Source organism: Martes martes, assembly GCF_963455335.1.
Source record: "Martes martes genome assembly, chromosome: 14".
NCBI lineage: Eukaryota > Metazoa > Chordata > Mammalia > Carnivora > Mustelidae > Martes > Martes martes.
The window spans coordinates 54811119-54824944 of record NC_137902.1 but is presented as its reverse complement, the minus strand read 5'-3'; the positions used below and the strand labels follow the sequence as shown (position 1 = coordinate 54824944).

Here is a 13826-nt window from a genome sequence, read left to right as displayed (position 1 = left end):
AATCTCGATGCCCATTGTGGGGCTTGAACTCACGACCCCAAGATCGAGAGTTGCTCGCTCCCCTGGGAGCCAGCAAGGCACCCTGAATCGTGCTCTCTGAGATGGTAAGTTTTATGTTCGGTGAATTGACTCTCGATTGAAAAAGAAGAGTACAAACTTGAGATCCAGTCTGTCTGGATTTGCATCTCCCTGCACCGTTGACTAGCTGTATGTGACCCTAGCCAAGCCACCTCTCTGTGCCTCAGTTTCTCTATCTGGCAAACAGGGGTTGTAATAACAGTACCTATCTCAGAAGGTCATTGTCAGCATATAAAGGACTGGGGACAGCACCTGGCACATAGAAAGCACTCCACGTTGGCTATAACAATAATGTGGTAGAGCTTCAAGGGGCTTCAACCCTACGTGTCTCCCTTCCCAGGATCCAGGTGTTTGGGGTCCGCGATGGACTGGATGGTCAGGGGAGGGATTGTGAGCTTATTCTCAAAACTTCCCTCCCAAGATCCTCCAAACCGTGTCATCTGAGAAACCCCCTCCACAAACAAGCCAGGGGTCCACTCCCTGGGAGGCCCCCCGCGGTGTGGAGGGGGTTGCTCCTTGCTTGCAGACCCACCGCCTTAGGATGGAGGTCGCAGGGGCGGCCGGTGAGGTGTGGAGCTGCAGCGCGCCGCCTAGTGGCACCTGTGAGACACGGGTCCCGGCTGCCGAGGGAGGTGCCAACCCAGAGCGGCCCGCCCCGCCGGCTGGGAACCTCCTAGCTGCTTTTACATCAGCATTGTTATTAAAGAAGCAGCCTGTATTCAACCAGATAAGGGGCCTTCTGTATATTCTTTTCAATTCGAGGAGGTAGTTAGTGTTTCCAGTTCACAATTGAGGAAACCGAGGCTAGGAAGGGCTCAGCAGCCAGCCCACCTTCTCCCAGCCCCTAAGAGCTGTCCCTGACCCATCAAATGAACATCAGCTCAACTCCAGATTCCAGAACTCTTGTCTTCCTCACGTGGCTTCTGGTTTGGGAGAAACGAGGATAACCCGTGGAAGCATCTGCAGCCACCACTAAGGGCCAGAACTGGCTCTGGGACTGTTTCAAAGCAGCTAAGCTGTAGGAAGGCAGCCCCACCACCTTGCCCCAGACCCCAGGCCCCCAGGAAACAGAGGGGGAGGTGGGAGGCTCCTTCTAGGGCCCCTTTGACAAGGTTATGGGCCCTCTGCTCATTAACCCCTCTTTTTCCAGCCTCATTGATCTTTCCACTCAACCAATATTGATCATAGGCCTCCTGTGTGTACCATGCTGTCTTCCAAGCGGGATAAATAATAGTAAATGGGAAAGGAGGGGCCCTGCCTCCAAGCAGCTCACCACCTCCTTCTCCTTAACTCAAAGCAGGACACCTTGGCTGTGAGTCTGGTGGCACTGGTTTTGGGAACACCTTGATAATTCTTAGTCAGTTACTCCAGTGAGTCATCCCAGGGCCTAGGCCTTGCCCGTTCTTCACCCATCCCAGGAAGAGGTGCGGGCTCAGGGTATTATGACTTCCCCCGAAGTCCTTTCCCTGGCTCTGACTGAGGACCAGCACTCACACTGTTACAGCATTGGCGGCAGGGGGGTGGGGGGGGGCAGATTACAGAGGGAACCCAATGTGGTAAGTTCCTCACCCTGAGGCTGGAGCCCTGGAGGGAAAACAGAGCCCAGGATGCTCCCCCCACACCCCTATTGGCATATTTTAATAGTTGAAAGAGTTTGTAGGCTTGGGAGGAAAGTGGGACAGACACCTGCAGGAGAGGGGGAAATAAAGAACCACTCTTCTATGGCTTGTCCTCCCATCCCCCCTTCCCTGCTGCCAGGAATTAAACAAAGTCATGAAACCTGACATTGGACTAGAAGAGCCTACCTGGTACAACGACTGCCTGAACAGCAAGTCCAGAGGACTGTCATTTTTGGAAAAATCTCCAATTTCCACTGGCCTCTGATGAAGGCAGGGGTGGGGGGAGGGGGGCACCTGCTCCAGTCCTGAGGTTCCCCACAGGCATGCCATGTTTCTGCTGAGGTCCCTGCTGAGTCGTTCAGCATAGTGTCCTTGACCATGAGTCTGCATCTGTCTGGGGTTGGCAGTCAGCTGTGGGTCTTGGTACCTGTGTTCCTGTATGTGTTTCCTTGGGGAAGTTAGGTGTCTAAGTATCTAAGTATCAATTTGTCTTTCATGTCATCTTCTTAAGAGTGTATTTGCGTTTGCACAGGTGTATGGTGTTGTATGTGTTTGTGTCTGTGACACAGGTTATGTGTGGTTTTTTTTTTTTTTTTTTTTTTTGGTCTCTTGTCTTAGGTATATGGTTTTCTCTGCAGCTGGAGGCCTGTTTGTAAGGGTTTCTAGGAGGGCCATTTTGCACCAGTGCTGCCTGTTTACTTGTGCGTGCTTTCGTAGGTGTCTATCGGCGAGGCGTGCTTGTGACTGTGTCTAGGGGTTTGTGTATGTATGTATGCTTGTAGTTGTGTGGCTGCGTGGGGTTGGCTTGGTGTGATGAGCTGTTGATTCTTATCCACTGCCCTTGCTGGGGCTGTCCTGGGCCAAGCTAAAAATAACCCAACTACCTTTGTCCATAGGGACCTTTCTCAGTTGGCCAAAGTTCTTTGCAGGGAATCCTGTTCCACCCATATTCAGCCTCCTGATCTGGGAATACCCAGCAGGGGGATGGGGCAGGGGAGGTGGCTGACGACAGGTACCCCGGGCCCAGATGCTCCAGACCCCAATCAGTGCAGGAGTGTGTGGGGCAGAGGATATTGGGCGTTACTTACTGCCTCTCTGTCCCCACCAGGTCCCCTTCCAGCCTGCAGGGTCTGATCCACAAGTCCTTCTCCTGCAATCTAGGAAGCGTCCCTGGAGACACTCGGCCCTATTCCAGCCCACCTCCACGGGCTCCTGGGCCTGGCTGGAACAACCTCTGACTGCTTTCACCCCCACTGTACCTGTATTTGAGGATCGATTCTAGATCTCAGCTCCAGAAAAATCCCAAGTAGAGAACAGATCAGAGCAATGGGGAAGAGGCACACCTGCCAGCTGCCAAGTCCAGTCCCAGGGGAGGGCTGGGGTGGATGTGCCCCAGCTCAGAGACTTTCTTTCCAGTGCCATCTCCCCTTCCCCCTTCAATCACTCATTCTTGGAAAGCCGGGTTATCTTGAGCAAATGACTTTACATCTCTGTGCTTCCATTCCATCATCTATAAAATGGGGATACAATTGGTGTTCTCAGAGTTGTTGTGAGGACTAACTCAGATAATGCGTACAAAGTACTTAACCCCTTTCCTGGGGCACAGGGCTTTGCCAGTGTAGCAGGCTGACCCCTCCTGACACCTCTGTGTCTCAATTTCAAGACACTACCGTCCCTCAAACTTTCCGGATGTCTTTTGGCCCACCCTTGGGTGGCCAGGACTTTACCCCCCAAATCAGACTGGCAGGGAGGCGAGATCTTGGAAAGAGACATTACTGACGTTTATGCAGTTTCCATACATACTTTTTTCATTCAACTCTACACCCCCTTATGAGATAATTATAATTTTTCTCTATTTTAGACGATGATGAAGAGAGCGTCAGAATGGTTAAGTAACTTGCTCAAGGTCACACAGAAGGTGAGGAGCAGCCCCCAATGGCTGTACCTCTCCCCTCTGACCCCCTGTCCTTTGGAGGGCACGTTTTTAACACTAGTACTGAAAGTGTTACAGGAGGTTTAGAGGGGTCTGGAAAACAGTTCTGCCTAAGGTCATACAGACAAGTAGAGCCACCCAGGACGATCCCAATCTGTGCCCACCTTTACATAGCTGTAAGCCCCAGCCTAACCAGGACTTCAGTGTTTGAGATTTTTCCAAGTTAGGGAGTCTTTTTTGGAAATATCTCCAGAGGTTGAAGGCATAGGACGTAGTACAGACCAAGGGAGCCAAAAGTGAGGGTCCTCAACTTAATCGGATGAGAAAGCTGACACCGACAAGCCAAAGGAGAGCGTGGATATATTTCCTTAATTTTGGGGAAAGGAAACTGGGCAGACTCCGCTTCCAGCTCCGCTCCAGTGGCCGGGTTTTCTAACACGCCAGGCCCAGCGTCTGGCGAGGACCCCCCCTGAAAGGCCCCCCCAACCCGCTCAAGCAGAGGCGGCGCCCAGGTGGCCGTCGGTTTCCCCCCTCCGGGGGCCCCCTGCCGTCCCCGCCCTCGCCAGTCCAGGCCCCGCCCCGGCCGCGCGCCGTCCCCCTCCGTTCGCGGACTGACTAGGGCGAGCGAGCGGCAGCGCTCGGCATTGTGGCAGGCGGCGGGGGCCGGAGAGGGCTCCTGAGCCCCGGGCAGCGACGGGGCGCAGAGAGGCGCGCGCCGGGGTTGTGACGGCGCGGTGCCGGCCGCTGTGAGGGCCGCTGAGTGCACTCATCTTCCGTCGCGAAACTTCGAAGCCAGGGCGCGGGAGCCCGGGGAGCGCTCGGAGCCCCAGAACCTGAGGAGCGCAGAGAGGGGCGCGCCGGAGCCTGGCTGGAGAGAGGGCTCTGGGCACCCACTGCGCTCCTAGCGCCGGGCAGCCCTCTGCGCAGCGTTGGCTGCCGCTGCCCCCACGGAGGGCACGGGCTGGCGCGGCCGGGCGCCGGGGAGGACGGCGAGGAGGAGGCGGCGGCGGCGGAGACGGCGGCGGCGAGGCTGGGGCCAGGGAGAGAGCCCCGGGGGAGAGGCGCCCGAGCCTGGCCGCGGGAGCATGTGGGCCCGGAGCGGAGCGCGCGGTGCGCTGCTGCTGGCGCTGCTGCTCTGCTGGGACCCGAGGCTGAGCCAAGCAGGTAGGGAACGATCGGGCATGGGGGCGGGGATTTAGGGGACCTTTGCGCCCCAATCTGTCCCGAAGTTGAAGTGGTCCATCACCGCGTCGGTGTGCACTTGGAAAGCGCAAGGGCACCCAAGTTAAAAGGTAGATTTCTCCGCCCCACCAAAGTGGGCGATGGCGCAGCCACCTCGCGGGGGGCCGCAGGCCAGGTGGTTCAGAGTAAGCTTCTTGCCCCGCCCCCGCCCCTCTCCTAGAAGGGATCGCTTCTTTTCCCTGGAATGGGTGTCCGAGTCTGGGTCGGCTCCTCCCGGAGGACTGGCTCCAGGGACCCCGAGCTCCCCGCGCACCGCGGCAGCAAAAAAAAAAAAAAAAAAAAAAAAGACTATTGCTGCTCGGGCCAGGTGTGCGCTTGCTTGCCTTTCGCCGGCAACTTCCTAGTCCTGGTTGCCGGCTCTTCCAAGCTCCTACGCGCCGCACCCCCCCGGAATCCGCAGATGGGAAGGAGCAAGAGACCTGCGGAGCAGGGGAAGCGCGGGTCCGCTCCGCTAGCCGGGGGAGGCCGGCTTGAAGGGCTTTGGCTATAGAAGGGGGAAGGGCTGAATACTGCTCAGACAGCTTTCCCCGCGACCGCAGGATCCGCAGGTCTAGAAGGAATTTTTCTGGGGTTTGGTGTGTGTGTGTGTGTGTGTGTGTGTGTGTGTGTGTTGGGTGGGGGGGGGGAAGTACATAGTGATCCTGCCAAGTTTCCTTTTAAATGGGTCACTGACATTTTGCCTCGTCCGGGGAGCGGACAAGATGCGCTTGCCTACTGTGGGCCTGCAAGATGCCTTAAGGGGATTGGTGGGCTCCTAAAATAAAGTCCCCATCACCACCACCACCACCACCACCCCCTCGCCCTGGTTGTGTACACCTCTCTCTTCTCTGTTGCTGGGCCCCGCGTAGCTGACTGGACTGCGTCTTCTAGCGAGCCAACATCTCTTTGGTACCGGAACCCAAGTAGGTGGGCTGGCTGAGGCCGCTGGACACCTGCGCTCCCGGGACGGGGCAGGGTGGGGTGCGGAGGGGGGCGTCCTGCTCGGAGTCCTCTGAGTTGAGGCTGAGAATGGGGCAGGAAAGCTGGCTCAGAAAGTAGACGGGGTGACGCAGCCCTCCCCCGCCACCTTCCGCTGGGATGTTGGCATCCGCCCCCACCCACCTCCCCACGTACACCCCAATAGCCCAAGATTCCTCATTCTGGAATTAATGATTCCCACGGCCTAGGAGCGAGGGCTTGGTTTTCGCACAGCCTCCACTTTTTTTTTTTCCCCCAGCCCTCTGTTGTAAAGTTACGACACAATCATTTGATCCAAGTTAATTACGATTTGGGCAGACTCTGGTATTTAAAGCAGCGTTTTGAAGTTGGAAGGTAATGTTGGGGGAGGGGGCAAGCTGCTGAATGACCAACCTTGTTTTAAAGAGCGTAGTTGAATGTGGGAGTTGCTGGGCTGGGGTGTTGGTTTCTGGTTTGAGGATGTTTGGGGGGAGTGATTGAAGGGTAGGGTGAAGTCTCTGTAAAGGGCACTTGGGAAACTGTTTTAGAACCAGCCCGGCAATGGGATCAGGAATAAATACTGAGGTTACTGAGGGTAGGGGGTGGGCCTCCGCTGGGCAGGAAAAAGACAAGACTGGTTGGCCTAGAGTTCTCCCAGAGCCTGGTTCCGCGGGGGAGTGGCCTGCCTTTCCTGATTAACAAAGCGTCCAGCCCCCACCTTCCCCAGAGGAAACCCCAGGCCCAGGGCTTTGATGGATTTGGGCACAAACGGAGCCCAGCCAGAAATGGCCTCTAATACCGGGCTTTGATTTCTCACTAGTGAGCAGAACCAGTGTTGGAATTGTGCTCATTACTTAGCACGGCAGGGGCTGTCTGCCCACCAGCCTAAAGAGGGGCCAAGTGGTGGGGTCACTGTGCAGTCTTCCCTCTGCCCAGAATGTGAAGCCCTTAGAAATGTGCCTTCAGGAGGGAGAGCATGCCCCTTCCTCCAACGCAGCCCGACTCTCGAATGCCACAGGCACAGAACATCTTTCAGAACGTTCTTTGGGTCTGGTAATTTGGTTCTTGGTCTTTTCCCCATTTCACGGATGGGGAAAACCAAGGCCAGAGTGTTGACTTTCCTCAAATCTTGCCTTCACTTGACTACAGATTGCAGACCTGCATGCGGGGCTGCTCCTCTCTAACAGCCAGGCTGGTTCAGGTCACCCTGGACTCCTGCTCGTGGCCCCATCCACCTCCACCTTGAGGCTTCTGTCAAGCTGAGGGAGACAAGGCTGTCTCCACAGAGGGGGACCCCTTCTGGGGGGTGTGCAGGCTCCTGTCAGGTCAGGTGGCAGGCACTTCTGTCTCTTTTATTTCAGCCCCTTCCCGGGGTAGATGTGGGGATGAGCCTCCTTTACAGCCTCGGGGATTTTTTAACCCTAAAGTTTGATGTTGGAAAAATCAAATCCGGAACCATAAAACCCCAGACCCTTAGAAGGAGGTGTCAGCAAGTGACTGGCCAGCAGAGGCCACTTCAAAAGCCTGGGTCAGCCCTGAGGATCTCCTCTCACTCCACCCCTTAGCCTTTCCTGGAGTTTTTAAAGAGTCTTGCCTTGGCCTCTGACTGGGATGGTTGAGAAGGGATCGTGGTATCATGATAACACTTCTTTTTAAGATGTAATTAAAACCAGAGTTTTCCCAGTGTCTCTGCTGTGTGTGCAGGTGTGTGCACGTGTGTGGGTGTGCGTGGGTGTGGGTGTCAGATGGTGGCCCATCAGAGTCTCCAGAGGGAGACTAGAGCAAACACCCATCTCAAACAAATGGAAAATCAAGAGTGTCTTAATGTGCTTTCTCATTAAAGTGAAAGTATCACTACAGGGGAGAAATTTCGGAGGTAATTTCTCTCCTTCCTCCACTCCCACCCCACCCCCAACTGGGAATTCCAGAGGACAAAACAATTCCCCTTTTCCAACCCCTTTATTTAACTGCTGAAGCTTTGGGACGGGCCCTGACATGCATGGGGGTTACATGGGGACTCAGGGATAGATCTGGGATCTGAACTCAGGCCTCGAAAACCTCAAGCTGCTTCTGGCTCCTTTCTGGCTCCTTTCAGCAGCTGGGCTGCTGACTGGCGGGGGGGGGGGGGTGGGGGGGGTGGGGGGGGTGGGGGGGGGGTCTGGGACTGAGCTGCCCAACTGAGGCCCTGAGGGAAAGCAGGCAGCTAAAGATAAGGTTGTTTGGTAGTTAGGTCAGACTGGGACTTGTAGCAGGATGGGGGGAAGAGGTGGAGTCAGGAACCAGGACCCCAGGCAGGTGGAACAGGGCCCAGCCACAGAGGTCAGAAGTCAGGCCCGAGACTAGCCAGCTGCCCAAAGGTTGGCTCCACGCCTGGTCCTGATCTGCCCCAGGTGAGATAAACCACAAGCCAAGCTCCCTTAGGCTGCAGAACTACCTGGTTCTACACTTTAAAGGTCTGCCTTCGTATGTGTAGATGGAGCAGAATGTATTTTTACTTTTTATTTTGAAGTTTTGGGGAGCCCATCTCCTCCCCACCGGCGTTGTTGAGTTTCTGGCTGTCCAGCCTAAGATGAGATCTTCCCCTCTCCCCTTCCCCTCCTACCACTGTCTTCTAAGGAGGGTGTGGACTGCCTAGGACTTTGAGGACGAGGGTAGAGAAGGAATCCCTCCTTTCAAGTGCTTGGAGAGTAAGGTTGGTGATTTGGAGTGGTCTGTCCTGGAGCACCGACCCCCCCCACCACCAAGCATGTTCTTTTGACCCTCAACCCTGGGGTTGGGGTGGCAAGGAGACACCTTGGAGCCCACCTGATGCCTGCAGGGAAGGGAGAGAGGCGGGGTCGCCGGTTGGGACTGGGACTGCGGAGTAGAGGGACCCTGCCCCCTTGGTTGGGTGGCTCCCCTGGGGAGAAGGGAGGGGAGCAGGGCATCCTAGGCCACAGCCGGTGCCTCTCCTGGCCTCCTCTTCCTTCTCCTCCTCACCAGTTTCCTCAACAGCTTCCACAAATGGAGTCATTAAAGCTGTGAAGGCAAAATGAAACCAAACAAGAGCCTTCTGGGCTTTTCTGTTTCTTGTCTTAATTTTTTTAAAGGGAAATTTAAAATACCGTGATTAGAATAATACGAGGAGAAGGTGGAGGGAATCGGTGCAGGGCCCCCTTTGATTTGCTTCCCCAGTTGGGGCTAGTGCGCCCCTCCCGCCCCCCATGGGCCCGGCCGCCTGAAGGGATGTGTCCGGACCCCGACATTCACTTTGGGGAGCCGGGCGTCCCGCAGCTGGCCTGGGCTCCCGGCTGTTAGCTGGGCGGGCGAGAGCACGGCGTTGGCACTTGGCCCCGCGCCTTCATCGCCGCTGCGCCCCCACCGTGCCGGTCTCGCAGCGCCCCTTCCTCTCCGAGCGGTGGCTTTTTTTTTCTCGCTAAAGGCCGAGAAAACACTGGCTGAAGTGCGCGCACAAATCGGCGGCGTCCCCGCTCCCCCACCCCTTTTGTTCCCTGTCCCTTCTCTCCGAAAGCTGTCGGGTGCGGGGAGCGCCCGAAATGACCCTCGCCAGCCTTGCGGCCCCACAGTGATGAGCGCTTACCTGGGGCGGCCCTCTGCGTGTCCCCGCTCCTCCTCCCTGCGCCCCGCAGCACCCCTCTCTCCTCCCCACTGCCCTCCCCACTGCCGTGCCGGCTCTTCTCCTCCCTCTCTCCCTGCATCCCCTCCCCTCCCCTCCTCTGCAGAGTTCCCGGGGAGCGCCAACACCGCGGCGCCCAGCCTCGACGCCTCCGTCCTCACCTCCCAGAACAGGCTGCCCACCCCGCGCCTCACAACTTTCCCCGCGCCGCGTGGCCGGGTTCTCGGGGAAGGCAGGCTGTGGGTGTGAAAGTGTGTATTAAGGAGTATGCCTGTTGCTGGGCAGGAGGGGTGGGTGGTGAGAATGTGTATTAAGGGGGTGGGCGTGACGGTAGGTGTGGTGTTGCACTGGGGTTTTAGGCTATGAGGTGAAGGTGCAGGACAGGGAATAGGTATGTTGCAAGGGTTGTGCCTTTTGTATATGGGTATGTGTGAGGTAGGTGGCTACGTGTGTTTGGGTGTGCGGGGGTGTGTGCATGTGCATATGGGCACAGCTGTGGTGTGTTTGTGTATAAATAGGTATGTGTGGCATGGGGACAGTGAGTCACCACCAGGCATGAGACGCTTCATCCATTGTATTCTGTTGGGGCTGTCTCTTCCGGAGGGGACCCAGGCCATCTGCCCTTCAGCACTAGAGACCTTACTTTGCTCCGCACTGGGAGTTGTGGGCAGGATTTGGTCCAAATGCTGGGTTCTGGAGTTGGGAGGGCAGAGGGCAAAGGCCAGGTGTCCTTGTGGTCGTGTCCCCCCCTCCCCTGAGGGCAGATAGGACAGGTAGGTCCTGCTGCCCCAGAGGGAGTAAGGTCAGCCATAGATAGGTCCTAAAGCCAGTCCAGGAGCTTGATTAATGGCCCCCCAGGACAAGGGTCTGGGTCCTCGGGTCACCCGCAGCTGGCCTCCAGCTTACCAAGAACAGCGGGGGCACTGAGGGTTTGGAAATCAGCTCTCCAACCTGGGTCAGGCTCATGCTGCAGCCCTCTAGAGGCAATGGGGTCTCCTCTGGAATTTGCTAGAGAAGAGGCAGGCAGAGCTTGAGCGAGTGGCATCTTTCGTGGAAAGCAAAGTAAGCAGGCATGGCTGGGGCTGGGACTCTCAGTGGAAGCAATTGAAAGTGGACACGTGTGCACATGGACACACGCGAGAGTCGTACTCCACTATCCTTACTACTTCCTTGCTCACCAAGAGTCCCTCTGCTTTCCCACCTCTGCCTACACTGTCTCCCATCCTTAGCACTAGGATAAAAAATGTGCCAGTGTGGACCAGGGAGATATAGGAAAGTGCCAGCCCCACTGCTGGTGCATACTGCCTTGGTTTGTAAAACCCTCTTATAGATGGGACCTCACTTGGTCCTTATAAGAACCCCACCAGGGAGGAGGTTACCCATTTAGGAAGCTGACCTGGGACCCAGTCAGAGCCAGAGCAGCCTTGGCCCTACCCCTCAAGGTGGTCACTATGCTGGATGCTGATGTCCACTCCAAATCCGGGATGACCTTCGGAGAGTCTCAGATGCCAAGTGAGGGAAGTGTCCGTATATGTGGGGGAACACAGCCAAGAGTGAGCTTTCCTAGCCTTGGGGCTTCCTGGAAGGGGTGATGGGAGCCAGACCTTGACTCTCTCTTTTTCAGGTGTTTCTAAGAGCCTGTCCTGAAAAGACGGGGCTGGCTTAGCCAGCTGGGGGTACCTGGGCAGGGATGCCTGGCCCCACGCCTCTTCCACTCTCAGAAAATGGGCCCTGTTGGCCTCTGCTCAGCCACCAACCTGGGCAAGCCCAGTCCTTGGTGAGGCAACCCTTGGTCACATTTACACTCCTAGGGCTCTCAGTCTCATCTGAAGGGGTGCATCTTGGGGAACTGGCCCTCCACTACCTCTGACTGCAGGCTGGGACCTGGGGTGGAAGCTGGAGAGGAAAAGCTATCTTACTCTCTGATTCTCTCCCTGTGGCTCTTGAAGATGGGGTGAGCCCGGAAAATACTTTTCACGCACTGGTAGGCATTACGCTGTGGGCAGGAGCACGGAGTGGTGTCCTCCTGTGTCTTCTGCCATGCCCCCACCAGTGTGGACACGGAGGGAAGGACAGAACCCTGGGCCCAGCAACTTCTGCAAGCCAATCCGAGTGGGACAGTTTGTTTGTCATTACTCCCTGTGGGAGCTCACAGCCCCTCTCCACCACCCCTCCTCAGAGAGGCCCCTCTCCAAGGCCTCAGCTGCAGGCATGGAGGGTGTGCAGCAGGGCCAACTGGGATTTCGAGCAGGTTAATAGCCTTCCAGCATCACCACCTCCTAACTGTGGCCTTGACCGCTCACCTAACTGTGCCATGCCTCACTTGCCTCATCTGTAAAGTGGGGGTAGTAATGCCATCCTCGTGGGGTTGTTTTAAGGAGCACATGACCTGATTATGATAGAGCCCTGGCACGGAGATGGCCCTGTGATGCCAGAGTTGGCTTCCTTGAGGGGCGGGAGGGGAGGAGAGAGGAGGGAGGCTCCGGGCCTGGAGGCCCAGCAGCTCCTGGCCCAGGAGTTAGGAGACTCTAGTATTTGCTGACAGCTGCCTTTTCCTCTCCGGGTCCTGGTTGGTCTCCCCTTCTGGAAGTTTGGGGTGGGGAAGGGTGGAAGGATGACCTTTGGGGGCCTCGGGGTTTATTTCTGGGTGTTTTGGGTTGTTTTTTGTTTGCTTGTTTGTTTTTGTCTAGTTCCCTCTCCAGAGGCCCCCGCAGCCAGCGAGAGAGAGGTAGTAGCTGAGGCCCAGAACCACTTGTGTTTACAGAGGCCCCTCTAGAAAGTCAATATATCGACTGCAATGCCCTTGTGAACATTATGTGGCCCTGGGTCTCTCTCTCTGAAGCCATAAATCACCCCTTGGGACTTCAGTCCCATTTTCCTGCTCTATAAGCGTCTTTTGCCTCAGAGGCCAAGAGCCCCAGATGCCAAGCAGGGCCCAGGGGCAGAGAAGGACCCCACTGGCAGAGGCAGCCTGGTCTTTGCGAGACAAGGCACTTACTCCCCTCCCCAACCAAGGCTGGGGGGGGGGCCTGTGGAGGGGATGGGGGGAACACACTTTCAGAGCTAGCAAGACCTTCACCATTTCATTTTGTAGGGGTGTTGGGCGGCTGATCTCGCGGGTAGGGAAGGAGGGATCCTATCTCCACATCCTGGCGGGACACCAGCCCAAGCCCTGGAACTCAGTGCACATGCGTATGTTCTTTCAGTCTGAGTTAGTCCTGGGCTCTGTAGTTGAAGGAGGGCAGAGCAGAGGCCTAACCCTTGAACTGACTCGGGTCGCTTCTTGGGGCCCAGGCGAGCCTTGTGCCCGGTGCATGCTGCTGAGATGTGAGAGTGAGGAAGACTGTGTGTCAGGGAGGAGCTTGTTCCCAGGTGGCCGGGGAGGGATCCAGTGCTCGGAGGGCAGGTGGTGCTGTCGGACCACGTGGGCCAAATCCTGGCTGGGGCCCCATCTGGCTACGTGTCCTAGAGCCAGTTGCCTACCCTCTCTGAGCTTCTGTTTTCTCATTTGTAACATGGGACTGCTGATAATGCCGCTTGCATCCGATTGCTGTAGGGAAGAATGAGGTAATACACACAAGAGTGTGGCATGTCCTCAGGTGCTCGAAGCATTCACCATCCTCCTCAGCATCATTTCTACTGATGCCACGTGTCACGTGGTACAGCAGGAAGCACTGAGGCTGTTGAGAGAAGCCTCTTGTGGGCCTGCGGGGCTGGTCAGGGAGGGCTTCCTGTAGAAGGCAGCATGTTGTTTGGCCTTCAAAGGATGAGCAGAGTTTGGGGAGGCAGAGAGGGCATCCTAATGGGGGTTATGTTTGTGAGGGGCTGGGGCTGGGAGCATCTGGCTCACCTATCCAGGAGACAAATTGCTAATTCAGCACTGACTTGTACCTGATCATCCGGTAGAAGAAGAATGCTGGTGCCAGGGGTCCCTTGGTACAGTGGAAAGAGCCATTTGGGATTAAAAGCACTCACTCATTGAGTGCCCCACACATCCCAACCTGCGAGGTGACCTGCCCCCTTCACTGGGCAGTGCTTTGCCGTGAGATGCCATATGTGATCCTGGCACAGGGAAGGTTCTCTTGACTTCTATTGCCTTCCCTCCTTCCTGCCTCTCCCCCGCCCTGATCTGGCTGACCCCTGGCTGGGACTGTGCCTTGCTTTTTCTCTGTGGCCATCTCTGGGCAGGAGAACAAGGAGACAGAGAGTAGCAGCTTCCGGGTTGACTGGAGAGCCAGGGAGAGGGGCAGGAAGAGGGAGGCTGCCTGCCTGTTCTGGTCCCTGGGGCTCACCTAGGGCTGGTGGGTACCAGGAGGCATCACCAAGGTCTGGGAAGAACAGCTACTGAGATCACCCAGGAGCCTGCAACCCCCAGAGGCTTCGAGTGGCGTCTAGAGGCATT

The 13826-nt window shown here is 56.6% G+C and overlaps 1 protein-coding gene across 2 annotated transcripts in view; it reads left to right on the top strand.

Annotated features, from left to right (window-relative positions):
* Positions 1–4550: 4550 nt before the first annotated feature.
* Positions 4551–13826, top strand: part of UNC5B (unc-5 netrin receptor B) — a 78212-nt gene continuing 68936 nt past the window's right edge. Inside the window, exon 1 of one of the 2 annotated variants that reach the window (XM_080823468.1) lies at positions 4551–4794. In XM_080823468.1, the coding sequence (XP_080679594.1) occupies positions 4716–4794 (79 nt within the window). In that variant the 5' untranslated portion in view covers positions 4551–4715. The remainder of the gene's footprint in view (positions 4795–13826) is intronic. The other variant, XM_080823467.1, reaches the window with a different exon arrangement.